Source organism: Chiloscyllium punctatum, chromosome 10, assembly GCF_047496795.1.
Source record: "Chiloscyllium punctatum isolate Juve2018m chromosome 10, sChiPun1.3, whole genome shotgun sequence".
NCBI classification, from domain to species: Eukaryota; Metazoa; Chordata; class Chondrichthyes; order Orectolobiformes; family Hemiscylliidae; genus Chiloscyllium; species Chiloscyllium punctatum.
Genome location: NC_092748.1, coordinates 45748729 through 45766504, shown reverse-complemented (window position 1 = coordinate 45766504; position 17776 = coordinate 45748729). Strand labels below are relative to the sequence as shown.

General features: G+C 40.2%; 1 protein-coding gene across 1 annotated transcript in view; it reads left to right on the top strand.

The window, feature by feature from the left end:
- The window catches only part of fam171b (family with sequence similarity 171 member B), a 77645-nt gene that overhangs the window by 26590 nt on the left and 33279 nt on the right, over positions 1–17776 (top strand). The window contains exons 2-4 of the mRNA XM_072579050.1: positions 7948–8181; positions 9313–9405; positions 17027–17185. Of these exons, the coding sequence (XP_072435151.1) occupies positions 7948–8181; positions 9313–9405; positions 17027–17185 (486 nt within the window). The remainder of the gene's footprint in view (positions 1–7947; positions 8182–9312; positions 9406–17026; positions 17186–17776) is intronic.

Here is a 17776-nt window from a genome sequence, read left to right as displayed (position 1 = left end):
GGTCAATGGAAAGATTCTTGGTAGTGTGGATGTGCAGAGATATCTTGGTGTCCATGTACATAGATCCCTGAAAGTTGCCGCCCAAATTTATAGTGCTGTAAAGAAGGCATACAATATGTTAGATTTTATTGGTAGAGGGATTGAGTTCCGGATTCATGATGCCATGCTGCAACAATACAAAATGCTAGTGCGGCCTCACTTGGAATATTGTGTACAGTTCTGGTCGCCCCATTACAAGAATGATGTGGAAGCATTGGAAAAGGTGCAGAGGAGATTTACCAGGATGTTGCCTGGTTTGGAGGGAAGGTCTTATGAGGAAAGATTGAGGGACTTGGGTCTGTTCTCATTGGAGAGAAGAAGGCTAAGAGGGGATTTAATAGAGACGTTCAAGATGATCAGAGGATTAGATAGAATGGACAGTGAGTCTTTTTCCTAGGATGATGATGTCAGCTTGTACAAGAGGGCATAGCTGCAAATTGAGGGGTGATAGATTTAAGACAGATGTCAGAGGCAGGTTCTTCACTCAGAGAGTGGCAGGCAGGGAATTCCATGCCCTTACCAATGTAACTAACTCAGCCACATTAGGGAGATGTAAACAATCCTTGGATAAGCATATGGATGATAATTGGATAGTGTAGAGGGACAGACTTAGATTAGTTCACAGATCGGCGCAACATCGAGGGCCAAAGGGCCTGTTCTGCGCTGTATTGTTCTATGTCCTATGTTCTTTTGTGATTGTATCTGTGCCCGGGTATCTTGGAGAGAGAGCACGGTGTCCAGTGATACGCTTGAGACCTTCTGTGACCAGTGTGGCAGGAGCTAGAGTGAATAATCAGTTCTAGTAATTTTTTTTTTGATTGGATAAGTTTGCTTTAAAGCTTGTTTTTTTTGTTATAGTTTCCTCTTAAGGGGTCGTGAATAAGTTTATTAATTTCATTATTACTTGTTGAAATGATCATACTCCTGAGTCATTCTGTTCCTGTTACACATTTTGATTTGTACCATTTATTTGTATTGTCTTTCCCTGCTCTTCCTACCAAAAAGGTTCCACTTTGTACCTTTCTACTTTGAGTTTTATCTGCCACGTGTCTTCTCATAAAATTTCATTGTAAATTTGTAGTCAAGGCCAGACTGTCTCCAGTGAAAAGACATGAGAGGTATTCCAGAGAGGCAATCTTTCACCTCTGTTATTTCACATCGCCAAACGTAATACTAGTGCAATATTCAATCTGGTTTAAAAAGTGCCTGGGGGTTTGTTGGAAGTTCTAGACATTTCAAACATTCAATTAACTTGGCAGAGCAGACTGTGCTGCGTGTCATGTTTAAATGTTTAATCAGTAACTTGTAGGAGGGAATCTCTCCTGGGCAGAAGCATTGCAGTTAGGGAACTGAGGTTGCAGTCATAAATCAAGGATAAGTAGCAGCAGTGTAAGTTGCAAATTTTTAAATTCCCACTCAGTCATCTTCTGTCACCATTACCTTTTGTCCCCATCATCATGTACTTCAAATACTTAAAATCAGGAGAAATCCCAAGATGTTTAACAACTTGTATAAAGAACAGAAGAAAATGTCTGTGGATGTTGAATATCAGAAATGACATTTAATGAATACTCTGCATCTGACTTCATAAAAGAATGATGATGCAGACATGTAATACAATAATACACCTGTGCCAAGTCTAAGTATTTTGTAAAAAATGGCTGCTGGTTTTGAGGCTTCTCTTCCTGCAAGAGCAAAGATTTCAACTCCAAGACTTTACTTCCAGCATTTCCACTAGGAGCAGTGACCACTACTGACACTGCAACTGCACTGGAGCAACAAGAAGGGTGGTAGCTTTAGAATGGTTCGCCTGGATGATAGGTTTGGGATGGGGAGTGTGGCAGGAGTGATGAAAGAAGCAGGGCCTTTCTGAAAAGCAGGGCCTTAAAAGTATCTGATGAGGAAATCCTTCCCTGTCTCCAACCCCAAGTCTGAAGCAAGGCTATTAGTTTTTACTGGACATCCTTGCCCAGAAGAGGCCCATTTCTGACCATAATTTAATCAGTTGAAAGCTTCAGTTAATTCCAGGTAGACAGACAGGAGACTGGAAGAACACAGCAAGCCAAGCAGCATCAGGAGATGGAGAATTGACGTTTTGCACGTAACCCTTCTTCAGCACTGGGGGTGGGTGTAGGGGGTGCTGCAGATAAAGAGGGTGGCTGGGGCAGGGTGGTGAAGTGGGGGTAGGTGAAGACAGCTAGAGGGTACGACCTGGTTGGTTGACCTGGAATGAATCTGGTTGATGGAGAAGGGGAAAGGGAGTCAGGGGATGGGAAGGGAGGTTATTTTTACCTCCCTTACACTAAGAGAGTTGCTGGGAAAGCAGACTGCATTTCACTTCCCTGTTTACTTTCCTGATTGTATGCCACTGTCAACCTAAACCCTTTGCTGACGCTCAGCTTGATAGCCTTCATTGTCTTGACCTTCATCCTCTTGCTCCCATTCAGTCGTTCAAGTATGCCTTATATATCTTATTCCTTCATTTTGTTACCTTATGCAACTCACCTTATTCCTCCTCTTTCCCCAACCATTCTGTACCCTAGAATACTGATACTGTCATTTCCTCAAGTGCGTTTATAGAGCCAATTTTAGCTTCTTGTAGTGTGCTTAGTTAAATAGAAAAAGCATAATCAATGCTTTGATGCATTTACAACCAGTTCTCAGATCTTGGCCACAAACCCAGCTTTTCAAATTGGTGCCTAACAATTTCCTTTTCTGACTGCACATTCGTGGTGCATTAAGAAAATCTACGTTACTTTCACTGATTGCAAATCATACACTTATTTTTAGAAACAAAACGCTAAATCTTGACTGTATGCTAAACTTTCTTAGCCCATAATGATTGCTTTATGTATGATCTGGAGGGCTTGTATGTTCAACATTATTGTGCATTATTGAAATTTTTATTGCACATGAGCATGCTTTCCAAATGATTCATCCCAATTCAAAACCTTGCTCAATAAAAGAGCAGATTGCATATTTCAGCATGGAAATCAGTGCAGCCTCTGATTTTCTGGTAATTAAAGTTAACAGCCATGGGGTTCTGAGCCATAAACTTTAATTCTAAAGTTTATTCTATATAATGTTTCATGATATCAAGATTGTCATTTATGAAGTGATTCAATATGGCTTGATAAAATAAAACAACACTTCATCATTATCACTTGCGTGTGAGCGGTTGGATCTCATTGCGAGTTTGAAATGTTTGGGTTTCTCTTTCGACTGTATTCATATTCTTTGCTTTGGTAGATTTATGAGTGTCATTGTTCTTTGTAAATAGATTATCTTTCCTCACTAAGTGATGTAAACCATTTGTGTATATTCAGATATTTCTGTTTGTATGGCTGTCAAGTTTACATGAGACTTTAGAAATATTTGTCAATTTAATTTGCAATTATATGTTGCTACCTGAAAAATATACTATAATATGAATTTCCCTAAATATATTGATATAATGTTGTAAGTTGTGCTACATTTGTGTTTATAACTATCTCCCTTTATTTATTACTTTGCCTAGTGGGTGATAAAAATTAGACATGTTAATCAGTTATTTTATTAAAAATCTGATACATTAGTGAATAAAAGTAAATTATTGCTGCTTTAGATTCATAATTTGTGGTGTAAGAGATTGTTAGCTCATAATGACAAACAAAACAAAGTTAGAAAATGCTCTGTCACTTGGAAAAATATGCCTTCGTATATTTTACAGTAGTAACCATGTATACAGCAAATATTTTGACAATTAAATACTTTGAACAATTTTGAAAGTTATCTGTTATAGAATAATTGGATGCTTGATTCTCTGAGAAATAGTATAATCATTCTTTGCCCTAAATGGGTGCTTAGTTTACTAGATGTTTGTGTTTGTCGACTGGGATTTTCATTGTAACCTCCAACTTGTCAACGATAAGCACCTCATCTCCTCAAAAAAAGACTGTTCGAAGATAGTGGCAAATCTGACAATTAAACATTTTCATTGGCACACTTTGGTGTAATATTTTAACAATCCACTTTAAGAGATTATGCTAAAATGCTAGCCTAGTATTAATGTCACTAGACTGGAAATCCAAAACCCAGAGATCATAATTTCAAATTCCATCATAGCAGATGGTAAAGTTTTGAATTTTAAAAAATTCTGGAATTTAAAGAAAGCTGGACTAATGACAATCATTTGACCATTGCTGATTTTTGTAAAAGGTCTAATGCATTGGTATCATGTAGGCAACGAAATGTGCAATCTTAACCTGGTTAGCTGACATTATAACATTACATTACACAGGGAGAGCTAGCTAATTGGATATAAAATTGTCTTGATGGTAGAAAACAGAGGGTGGTGGTAGAAGGTTGTTCGTTAGACTTGATGTCTGTGCTGCAGGTGTGCCGCAAGGATTGGTGCTTGCTGTTGTTCATCATTTATATAAATGATTTGGATAAGAATTTAGTAAGTTTGCAGATGATATCAAAATTGGTGGTATTGTGTACAGTGAAGAAGTTATATAAGAGTACATTGGGTCTTGATCAACTAGTGTGGAGATGCCGGTGTTGGACTGGGATGGGCAAAGTTAACATAGAACATAGAACATAGAAGAATACAGCGCAGTACAGGCCCTTTGGCCCTCGATGTTGCGCCGATCCAAGCCCACCTAACCTACACTAGCCCACTATCCTCCATATGCCTATCCAATGCCCGTTTAAATGCCCATAAAGAGGGAGAGTCCACCACTGCTACTGGCAGGGCATTCCATGAACTCACGACTCGCTGAGTAAAGAACCTACCCCTAACATCTGTCCTATACCTACCACCCCTTAATTTAAAGCTATGTCCCCTTGTAATAGCTAACTCCATACGTGGAAAGAAGTTCTTACGGTCAACCCTATCTAAACCCCTAATAATCTTGTACACCTCTATCAAGTCACCCCTAAACCTTCTTTTATTTGGAAGTACAAACTTTCGGAGTGTTGCTCCTTCGTCAGAATTAGCTACCTGATAAAGGAGCAGTGCTCCAAAAGCTTGTACTTCCAAACAAACCTGTTGGACTGTAACTTGGTGTTATGTGATTTCTAACTTTGGTGAACTGGACCAGAGGACAGAGGAATGGCAGATGGAGTTTAATTCAGATAAGCATGAGATGTTACATTTTGGTAAGACAAACCAGGGCAGGCATTACACAGGAAGAGCCTTGGGGAGTGTCGTCGAACAGAGAGACCTAGGGATACAGGTACATCGTTCTTTGAATGTGGTGTCACAGACGAGGTGGTGAAAAAATCTTTTGGTAGGCTTGCCTTACAAGACTATAACATGACACAGTATACCAAATGCAAGGCCACATTTGGAGTACTGCATACAAATCTGATTGTCCTGCTACTGGAATGATGTTATTAAACTGGAAAGGAGCAAAAAAAATGTTTAAGGATTTTATTGAGACTGTGGGGGGATTGATTTATAAGGAGATGCTGGATAGGCTGGGACTTTTTGCCCTGGAGCATTGTTGACTCTTAAAAATTAACAAGCTTTGAGAAGATTTGTAGCTCAGGGTGAGGTTCTGGATGAAGGTTTGCTCGCTGAGCAGGAAGGTTCATTTTTCATATGTTTTGTCACCATACTAGGTTACCTCTTCAGTGAGCCTCCGGATGAAGCACTGGTGGTATAGCCTGCTTTCTCTTTATACATTTGGGTTTCCTTGGGTTGGTGATCTTGGAAATGACTGCCAGACTACTCAGACCCCTTGGCATCATGGTAGCCCATAAACCCACCAACATACTAAAATAGCAGCTAATGAATTTGAAAGAGGGAGGATTAGGCGTGGTGATGGAGATCGGCGTGGGGGCGGAGACGCATGCGGCGTGGTGGTTGTGCAGGTTAGTGATAATCACTGGGGGCGGAAGTGGCTGCGGCGACGGCAACCCAGGGGGCGGAAGTGGCTGTGGCGACGACAGAAACAGTGTTACTCCCGATAGCCGTGGACCCCGCAGAGGCCGCGAATCTGTCAGCGATGGTCTTCCTGGCAATCTTGGAGGCGGTTGTCTGGGTGCCGATCGTGGAGGCTGCAAGGTCGGTGGGGCGTAAGTGACGTCATGGTTCGCGCCGGCGAATTTGAAAGGCCCTATACAGACAACAAGCAAAGCTAATGTAATTTACAAAGTACCTTGCAAGAACTGTAACAAATACTACATTGGACAAACAGGCAGTAAACTAGCCACCAGGAAACATGATCGTCAACTAGCCACAAAAAGACATGACCCACTCTCACTAGTATCATTACATACGGATGAGGAAGGACACCACTTCGAATGGGACAACACATCCATCCTAGGACAAGCGAAACAGAAACACGCACGAGAGTTCCTCAGAGCATGGCATTCCAACCAGAACTCTATCAACAAACACATTGGCTTGCATCCCATTTACCACCTCTGAGAAAAAGAACAGGAAATTACATCACCATACACAATTACATCACCATACGCAATTACATCACCATACGCAATTACATCACCATATGCAATTACATAACCACAGGAAATGAAATCACCAACTCAGGAAAACCCAAACATATAAATAGAAAGTGGGCTATACCACCAGTGCTTCATCCGGAGGCTCACTGAAGATGTTACCTAATATGGTGACAAAATGTCTGAAAACAAACCTTCCAGCTCAGCGAGCAAATCTACATCCAGAACTCTTAAAAATTCTCAGACCTCATGTAAGTTACAAAAAACACACTTTATTGTAATTAAGCCGGCAAGACATCAAGAGTCTATAGTCCAGAGTATCAACCAAGATGTCTCTGGATGGACTAATGACAGATCTCTGATTTTTAGCAAGAAGGCATATTTTATAAACCTTATGTATGTAACAATCATGCATATTCTCTTTTCCACTGGGTATAATATTTCTTTCTGTAATTAAGTTCTCTTAATTAGCAATTAGTTGATTAATACATTTTAGTCTTATTCTCATAGATCAAGCATACCTATAGATTTAAAATGTTTTCACGTGTGGTGTCTTTTTTTTATGTCATAGCAGAAAAAGCTAGACAGTTATCAAGATTTTATTCACTGTCTGTTCAGTGAGAAAGAACAGCTACAAGGTTATGTCAAAATTCTTATATTCCTAATGCATTCTCATGGTCACTGTGACTGCAGTAGTCATTTTAACCTTATAAGACAAATTATTATTGCAAGATGAGATTTAAAATGGATACCTTTAATTGATGATTCCCCTCTACTTTATCAGTGTCAGATGCTGAGAGGTGACTCTACAGAAGTTTATAAAGCCATAAGGGGCATGGATAAGGTGCAGAGTCAAGCTCTTTACCCCAGGTTAGGGATATCCAAAACTGGAGATGTAGTTTTAAAGTCAGAGGGAAAATGTTTAAAAGGAACCCAAAGAGCAACTTTCTCACACAGAGGGTGGTGCATATATGGAACAAGCTGCCAGAGGAAGTGGTGGAGGTGGGTACAATTTCAGCATTTAAAAGGCATTTGGGCAGATAGAGGGATAGAAAAGATTTAGAGGGATATGGGCCCAAACGTAGCCACATAGGACTAATTCAGTCAAAGGGTCTGTTTCGATGCTGTATGACTCAATGTGACTTCATACCCACTGCAATCTGATTGACTCTTAACCCACTTCTGCAAAATTAGGCATAGGCAATAAGCACTGGCCTGGTTAACAAAGTCCACATCCCATTAACAAATAAAAAATAATTCAGGCTAAAATTATTCATTGAATAAACTTACCCAAAAGGTAATTACCGAAAAGCAGAAGACAAACATCTACAAAGAAATGCTGGTCTGCGTGCAGAGAGTCAAATACAGATCAGCCACTTGCAAAGAAAATCTGAATTCTGATCTATTTTTAATGATACTTTAGCAAAACTGTTAAGCAGTTAATCTTTCTTTCAGGGTCATTATTTACCTTGAAGGTGCAAATAAACGATGTGGTCACGCGTCATTATCTGGATCAAGTCCTTGTTGATGTCTTTGTAAACTACACAAAAACAAACTCAGCCCTCACTGAAAATGGTGGAGGAGTTCTTTTGAAAGTACCATACAAACTGGGCCTTACTCTGACTGTCACAGCACGCAAAGGAGGATATCTGCTAACATCATTGCCTTGGAAAACCCAAAAAGTGCCAGGTAAACGTTAAGTCGCCATTTATATTGCCACCTGATCAGTACACTAGAATAGAAATTTCTCTGAACATATTAAAAGAGATTAACTTTTTATGATTTTTGTCCAATTTTGATTGTTCTTCTCTTTTCCTGGGTTCTGCTTCATCCTTTTCATCTAAATTAACTTCAAAATAAAAAGAATGTTTTCTTCAGAGGTATGAGGCATTTATACCAGTCTTATTATTGTAGGCCCAACCCTGAAATATAGTCTTCTAAGGAGAAGGAGTAGAATGAATGACATTGTTGGCAGTCAACTACAGAACATGTAATGAGTCCATCAATACAATTGCTTTCCCACCTGTACCAATAAGGAAGAGTTTAGATGGAAGCTGCCCAGACTCACCTTTGAATCAATGTCTGTTTTGCTCATAAATTTGGTTATGATTTCAAAACAGCCTTGCTCACCCTTGACCTTTCAGCCATTGGGTCGGACCATGTATTTTTGTTAGCTTGTATATTATTGTGAGATGCCACAGTATGTAACAGCTTGTTGAAGATGCACTGTCAGAACTTTGTTTGACACTTTTAGTCTTGGTTGTCAAACCCATTTGTAGAATCTCCTTCAGAAAATCTTGGGGCTTTCCTTGGGGTCTTAAGTTCCATGTTTTGATTGTCTGATTCACATATAAGACAGTGAGACTTCATTATAGTAACAGTATTTATTAGGTGATTTAGTTAAAGTTTTGGAAAGCAGTGTCAAATGTTGGAAGTGTCACTGTATTTTGAACAGTTTAAGTCAGGATTTTCCAAACCATGTTCCATAACCCTGGGTGAGGTCACCAGTGCAAATTTTGAGGTTGTAAGCCGGCTGTATGGTCCTTTTAAATCTCAGAGATGCAACTTTACTTATGAACTCTTTGATATTAACAGTTTCTTGCACCCTTCCTTCCCCAAACATCCCCCGAACACATCAGAAATCTCTTACCCACCCTCCAACCTGTCACAAGTCTGAGGCCATGGCAATTTTCAGGCACCAAATGTGGCCATGTAAAAATCTTTGGGAAATACAGGCTTAAATCTTCCTAAAAAGGTTTGATTGTTATACTAAATTCTTACTTTAGAGGTTTATTTTGTTGTGTTATTTCTGTTTTTCAGTTTTTGCAGCTGTAACTCTTTCAATGCTTCCACAAAGTCGAGCAAATCTCTGGCTATTTGAAGACACAATTTTAATTACAGGAGGAAAAATTGGTAGGTGGAGTAATCACTGTTTTGCTGTTTTATCTTTCATTGATTATTTTGTAGCTTTTTCGTGTTGTTAGCAAAAATATGACAGTGGAGAATACTTGGAGCACTTTTGAACTTAAATTTGTATCTGTCCTCAAATCCATTATGTGCATATATAAAACATGACTATTTGATCCCCTTAGATAATCAATGACATAAAAGTTATTTTAATGCACCTTCCTCAGAAAGCTTTTCTGTTTGGATTTTGTTATAAACTTGGGTATGCTTTCAATGTCTCCTTGAGTTTGATGTGTTGATCTCTCTTGTGAGTGATCTGAACGTATTCCTTTTATGGGAGTTAACTCTCACTGCTGTGTATGTACTTCTGTGACCCAGTAACCCAACATTAAACATAGAGTCATACAGTCATAGAAATGCACAACATGGAAACAGACCCTTCGGTCCAACCCATCCATGCCGACCAGATATTCCAACCCAATCTAGTCCCACTTGCCAGCACCCGGCCCATATCCATCCAAACCCTTCTTATTCATATACCCATCCAAATGCCTCTTAAAAGTTGCAATTGTACCAGCCTCCACCACTTCCTCTGGCAGCTCATTCCATACATGTACCACCCTCTGCGTGAAAAAGTTGCCCCTTAGGTCTCTTTTATATCTTTTCCCTCTCACGCTAAAACTATGCCGTCTAGTTCTGGACTCCCTGACCCCAGGGAAAAGACTTTGCCTATTTACCCTATCCAAACCCCTCATAATCTTGTGAGCCTCTATAAGGTCACCCCTCAGCCTCTGATGCTCCAAGGAAAACAGCCCCAGCCTGTTCAGCCTTTCCCGACAGCTCAAATCCTCCAACCCTGGCAACATCCTTGTAAATCCTTTTTGAACCCTTTCAAGTTTCACAACATCTTTCTGAAAGGAAGGAAACCAGAATTACACGCACTATTCCAACAGTGGCCTAACCAGTGTGCTGTACAGCCGCAACATGACCTCCAAACTCCTGTATTCAATACTCTGACCAATAAAGGAAAGCATACCAAATGCCTTCTTCACTATCCTATCTACCTGCGACTCCACTTTCAAGGAGCTATGAATCTGCACTCCAAGGTGTCTTTGTTCAGCAACACTCCTGAGGACCTTACCATTAAGTGTATAAGTCCTGCTAAGATTTGCTTTCCCAAAACACCCCTTTGTGATTTGAGTCAGTTCTTTGAAATAATGCACATCCAAAAGAATCAATCACTCTTGTAGGAGCGAGAGCAAATAAATGAGATGTGGATTTGGTCAAATCATTAATTAACCTTATTAAAACAGCATCCATACAGAACAACATATGCTTAGTAACCTTCTTCACTGTCCACCACACCTCCAAATTTGGTGTCATCTGCAAACTTACTAACTATACCTTTTATGCTCATATCCAAATAATTTATATAAATGATGAAAAGTAGCAGTCCCAGCACCGATCTCTGTGGCACTCCACTGGCTACAGGCCTCCACTCTGAAAAACAACCCTCCACCATCACCCTCTGTCTTCTACCCTCGAGCCAGTTCTGTATCCAAATGGCTAGCTCTCCCTGTATTCCATGAGATCTAATGTTGCTAACCAGTCTCATGGGGACATCTTGTCGAACACCTTACTGAAGTCCAGATAGATCACATCTACCACTCTGCCCTCATCAATCATCTTTGTTACTTCTTCAAAAAACTCAATCAAGTTTGTGAGACATGATTTCCTACGCACAAAGCCATGTTGACTATCCCTAATTAGTTCTTGCCTTCCGAATACATATATATCCTGTCCCTCAGGATTCCCTCCAACAACTTGCCCACCACTGACTTCAGGCTCACCAGTCTGTAGTTCCCGGGCTTGTCCTTACCACCTTTTTTAAATAGTGGCACCACGTTAGCCAACTTGCAGTCTTCCAGCACCTCACCTGTGACTATCGATGCTACAAATATTTCAGCAAGGGGCCCAGCAATCACTTTCCTAGCTTCCCACAGATTTCTAAGATACACCTGATCAGGTCCTCAACATTTGTCCACTTTTTTTGCGTTTCAAGACATCCTGCATTTCCTCCTCTGTAATATGGACACTTTTCAAGATGTCACCATCCAATTCCCTACATTCTATATGTTCCATGTCCTTCTCAACAGTAAACACTGATGCAAAATACTTGTTTAATATATCTCCCCCATCTCCTACTGCTCCACACAAAGGCCATCTTGCAGATCTTTTAGGGGCCCTATTCTCTCCCTAGTTAACCTTTTGTCCTTAATGTATTCATAAGAACCCTATTTGCCAAAGTTGGATAAGATGATAAGACTCCCATAGCTTGGAGACAGGCCCTTCGACCCAACAAGTCCACACCGAACCTCCGAAGAGTAAGCCACCCAGACCCATTAACTCCCCTATATTTACCCCTGACTAATACACCTAACACTATGGGCAATTTACCATGGCCAATTCATCTGACCTGCACATCTTTGGACTGTGGTAGGAATCCCGAGCACCCGGAAGAATCCCAAGCAGACACGGAGAGAATGTGCAAACTCCACACAGATAGTTGCCCAAGGCAAGAATTTAATCCAGGTCCCTGACGCTGTGAGGCAGCAGTGCTAACCACTGAGCCACCATGCCACCCCATTATGTCATGTCCCCTTTTTCCCCTCCTGATTTCCCTCTTAAGTATACTCCTAATGCCTTTATAATCTTTTAAGGATTCACTTGATCTATCCTGTCTATACCTGATATATGCTTTCTTCTTTTTCTTAATCAAATCCTCAATTTCTGTAGTCATCCAGCCTTCCCTGCACCTACCAGCCTCTCCTTTCACCCTAACAGGAATATAACAGTCTCTGGGCTCTCATTATCTCATTTCTGAAGACTTCCCACTTTCCAGCCATCCCTACGAACATCTGCCGCAATCAGCCTTTGAGAGTTCTTGCCCAATGCTATCAAAATTAGCCTTCCTCCAATTAAGAGCTTCAACTTTTAGATCTGGTCTATCCTTTTCCATCACTATTTTAAAATTAGTAGAATTATGGTCGCTGGCCCGAAAGTGCTCCCCCCGACACCTCAGTCACCTGCCTTATTTCCCAAGAGTAGGTCAAGTTTTGCACACATCTACATGTCATTGGATCATCTTTGTAATCTAACTGGAATAACTCCTCTGTTTTTAATCAGCATCCTCTCCCTCCCACCTCCTGCTTATTCAACCTTTTTTGCATCACTTTACTGCTCATTGACCTCCAGCTCCAAGAATGCAATCTACTGGGCTAACAACGGTTTCTGTGGTTGAGTTCACAGAAATGGAGTTCACAGCAATGGGTGTGAATTGTCCTTAAAATATTGTTAATACTCTGTGGTTGAGATGCTATGAAACTTATCTTACACTTACCACATCTGGAGTTCCTTTAACTGATCCTCTTGAAAACTGAGCAAATGGGTTAATAGGATGAGAGTTAACATCGAGCAAACTGAAGTCTCCATTGGCATTGTGTGTAGTGCCACAAACCTTACTGTGAAAGGCTTGGTGAATATAGTATCCATTAACAGGCAGTAGTTCCATAGGAAATCTGGGAATCAGGTTTTGAGCCTGACTCTGATGGGAATTTCAGGAAAAGCATAAACCTGGAAAGCTATGATATGCAGGTCAAATGGTTTTCTGCCTAACCATATACTTTAGTACAGAAGGATGTAAAGGGGGAAGGTTGTTTTTAACTGAATTATCCCTGTTTAAATATGTATTTTCTTTAGCCTTTTTAAGAAAATGATATCAATATCCCTTTACCTAAAATATCAGAATAAACTGTCTATTTGAAGAGTTTTATTTAATTACAACATGCAAGGCATCCACATCATAAACCAGGTTTAAAATGCAGGATTTCTATTCAAAGTCTTTCCCTTCTCCCAGAAGTGCATATCCGAGTATTGAAAACGATCTTGGTTGAAAAGGAGGTGCAGGAACATACTAACCCTGAGGATATCTTGTGAAGCGTGTACGCATTTCAGAAACATTTATAATGCTTGATGTAAGCTGGAGGTGTAATTGGGACATGACCAGTGGGAATTGAAAATTAGTGAAAGCAGCAAGTAAGGTTGTGTTTTAACAGATGGTGATGTTTTGGAGCTGGGATTTGCATTGAAAAATTAAGCAGTCGAATGATATAATTGGCGGACTGCTAAATTTGCAAATAACGTTAGTGCTGTTCCACTGTCCTCGTCTGGTTTAAACTGAGTTTGAAATGACAACTTCAGTTATTTAATGATGTTACGATATGAAGGATCGGAAAAGTTCAGCTAGTCCGCCACGCCAGACACATGTTCAAGGTGTCTCAAGTTCTCGCTCTAGTGAAATAGCATATAGCCCAAGGGTTGTACTTTTTCAGTCCTTCAATCTATTATACCTGAAAGGTGTTGGATCATCTTCTGTTGTGCCTCAGATGTGGCTGTCCCAAACTTTGTCTGTCCCTCAGGATATAGACTTGAACCTTGGAATGTACTAGTCTGCAACACCCAGTCAGGCACAGTTCTTCACATTAGAAAATCAGCAAGTTTCAGGCAACATCTTTCACTGTGTTGATGATCCTTCAGCAGCAGTTGATGTTTATTGTGGTATGTCCTTCTGGGAAACCCATAATACAGACAGTCCTGTGTCTGAAACTTCTTGAAATGAAACTCAACAAAAACTGCTACATCTGTCTCCAGATCTCTTTTGCAAAGACACACTCCAACATGTTGTGATAGTGGTCTCTCCACCACCATAACATTCTTGAGGGTAATGTGCAGGGGGCTGAGGCTCTGATTGTGTAGAATGGATATAATGGCAAATAACATGTTCGCATTTATTTGCAAGTTCTGGTGAGATGGCATTCCGCCGGGTGACTGACAGTCTGCCCAGTGAAGCGACCAACAGGACTCATTGCCTCCTTTTCCTGCAAGACTTCAAGGATGCAACATATGCACCACTGCCTGATGAAACTGTGATAAAAGATCTTTACCAGCATAATTCTTTCCACAAGGGACAGGTGATATGCTACGGTCCAACTGTTTGGAGCATTCCGCAGCAATGTGTCCTTTGTAGCACCAATGACAGATAGAACCTCAGCACTTAATGGCATTTGGTGTTACAAACTCAAGCATCCACACGCAATGGCTGGGGAATAAGGGTGATTCTGGGTATATTTTTATCCCCTCTTCATGTGAGGTTTGTGCATTAACCTGGCAAATGGCATCAGTTAATTACATATCTGCCATATGATCTAACCTTTGTCCCAGCCACAACCCAGCCTAGCTGATCTTCATGGTGTTTAGAGTCAGAAAAGAAAATACCAGCTGTGCGCTCCAGAGGCTCACTACCCTCTAGAAAAAGAAAAGCCTTCTAGCATTTGGTTTATTCTGAATACATTGGGTCCTCCCTATTCTTCCAAATTCCAGGGGAGCTGGTGAAGTAAAACAAATGTCATTGGACTGATAATTCAAGGATCAGATTAATGCTCAGGGACATAGGTTCAAATGGTGTCATGGAAGTGGTAGAATTTAAATGTAATGAATAATTCTGAAATTGAAATCTAGTCTCAGTAATGGTGCCATGAAAATATTATTGTCCTAAAAACCCATCTGGTTCTTAAATACCTTAGGGGGAGGAAAATGTACTGCTCTTACCTAGTCTGGCCTACATGCGACTCCAGACCCACAATAATATAGATGAATCTTAACTGCCCTCTGACATGGTCTATCAAGCCACTCATTTCAAGAGCCATTTTAACCAATTTACTGTAATTCTTTAAAGACATAAGGATTATTGCACAGAGCAGAAGTTTATAGCATATTAGCACAGATGGAAGTTTGGAGAGCTGGCAGGCAGAAAGTAGTATGCATAAAAGGTCTTTTTCAGATTGACAAGGTCTGTCAGAGGGACCCAGTAGGAGTTTGTCCATCAATGTTATACAATTTATACTAAATCAGAGGCATGGTAGTTAAATTTGCAGCTTGCACAAAGTATGGTGTGAAGATAACAGAACAATGATGCAGACCGATTATAGACAGATGACGTGACAAAGATCTGGTAGATGGAATGTTATGTGTGAAAATGAGCATTATTCACTTTGGCGGGAAAAATAAATAAGCAGGGAATAATTGCAGAATTCCGAGGTTCAGAGAGATCTAGGTGTGACTCATGTCCTTGGACAAAAAGTTACAATGCAGTGACAGCAAGTGATTAATAACATTATTGGAATACTCTCCTTTATTGTGAGGAAATTAAGATAAAAGGAGGTTTTATGGGTGTAATGCAGGACATTGGTAAGACCAATACTGCATACAGTTTTGGTCTGATTTAAATAAGGATGGAAATTTGTTGATAGGAGTTTAGAGGAGGTTTACTAGATTAATACCAGGACTGATGGGTTTTCTTATGGGGAAAAAATGGACAGGTTGGGCTTGTTTTCACTGGAGTGTGGAAATGGGAGGAGTGATTTGGTTGAAATGTATAAGGTTCTGGAGTGGTCTTGACGAAGTGGTCATGGAAAGAATGCTTTGTTGTGGATGAGTCCAGAACTTGGGTGGCACTGTTTTAAGATTATGGATCAACCTTTTTGGACAGAGATGAGGGGAACATCTTCTGAGGGTTGTGTGACTCTGGATTTTTGTTGGGCAAGGGAATCAAAGGTAGATGAAAGGGTGGAATTCTGTACACAAATCAATCAGCTATAGCCATATCAACTGGCAGAGAAGCTTTGAAGAGCCAAATGGTCTTTTTCTACTCCCAATTCATATATTTGCATCAGAAGGCAACCAATCTTTTCATTATTTTGTGGTATTTTAAGATAATTTTGATTCTTTTCTTTGTGTAAATTATGTGCTATCAAGTTGAAAGTTGATGTAGAACTTTACTCCTTTGGTCAACAATATTAAGATGTTGAAGTCAGAAGGAAGACGCCATTTGTTTGAATCAGAAATATAGAGTGTAGGGATATCATTATGTCCTGAGATTGCAACTGTTATTGTGAAATTCAGGGTGATATCTCACGAGATGGGCTCCATTACAATAGTTTGGCTGTGGAACATAATTTCTTCCAGGATAGTCAGTATTTGATTGCTTCGGACTAGGGTGGAATACATATTTCCCGTGCTCCTAATGATTATGTTTCCCTATGTAAAAATCAAAAAGCAAATAAACGATTTAGAGATAATTTAAAGGAAAGTGATTTTCATGCTGTGCCACTCCTAGTGCTCCAGTGCCCTAAATCAGAAATGCAGCTATAATCCCACTATGTCTCAAACTATAAGCTTTTAGTCTGGTTGTATAGTATTAGAGTGAAGATTCTGACAGGGTCATTGTGAAAAAGTCTGCAAACCTGTACAAGCAACATATTCGTATTGTGCAGGCCTATGCCTTTAAATGGCTTAATATAATTTCATGTTTGCCACGGTATTTTGTACTTTTCATTCAAAGTGGTATTTTATATGTATGTTAATATTGAATGCCAGTCTCTCAAAACTTAAGACTTACAGTTAACGTATCTTATTACTGAATAGAACAATGTCACCTAATTCTGCAGCATACTCCAGATCAGGCTTTTGTTTTCCTTCCATTTATAATGAACATTCTTATGTTTTTGAGATGACCGAAGGTATCCCAGTGTCCAGTTTCCAAAGGGATTGCTGAGACTACCGAAGAACACCTATGTTTCTAATCTAACAGCCTATCTCACAGCTCCACAACCTCCCTGGGGAACAGACAACTTTATCCATACAATGGGAACCTTAATGAACAAATCAAGTAAGAGAATCTCTTGTGAGCATCACATTTCATCTTGTCATCCTGTGTTTTCTTATAGTAGTGGTACTCCACCCTCCCCTCCCTGACCTATCACCTTCATCTCCTCCCCCACTCACCCATTGTACTCTATGCTACTCTCTCCCACCCCCACCCTCCTCTAGCTTATCTCTCCACGCTTCAGGCTCACTGCCTTTATTCCTGATGAAGGGATCTTGCCCGAAATGTTGATTTCGCTGCTCGTTGGATGCTGCCTGAACTGCTGTGCTCTTCCAGCACCACTAATTCATAATTTGGTTTCCAGCATCTGCAGTTATTGTTTTTACCTCGTACTCCTAATACATGCCATTGTGGAAAAGTGCCAAGTCTCTGCAAAGTGACTTAATTGAAGGAAGGAGATCGCTATATGGAAAAATTGCTCTGGCTACTATCATAGATGTGTGAACTGTGAGGAGGCTAGTGATAGACTTGAAGAGGACCTAGATGTTAATTTGTATAGGGCACTATTTTTTTCTCAACTGGAGTTTTGTGTCTATTTCTGGACATCACACTTGAGGAAGGATGTGATGACATTGGATAAAGTGCAGAAAGGAT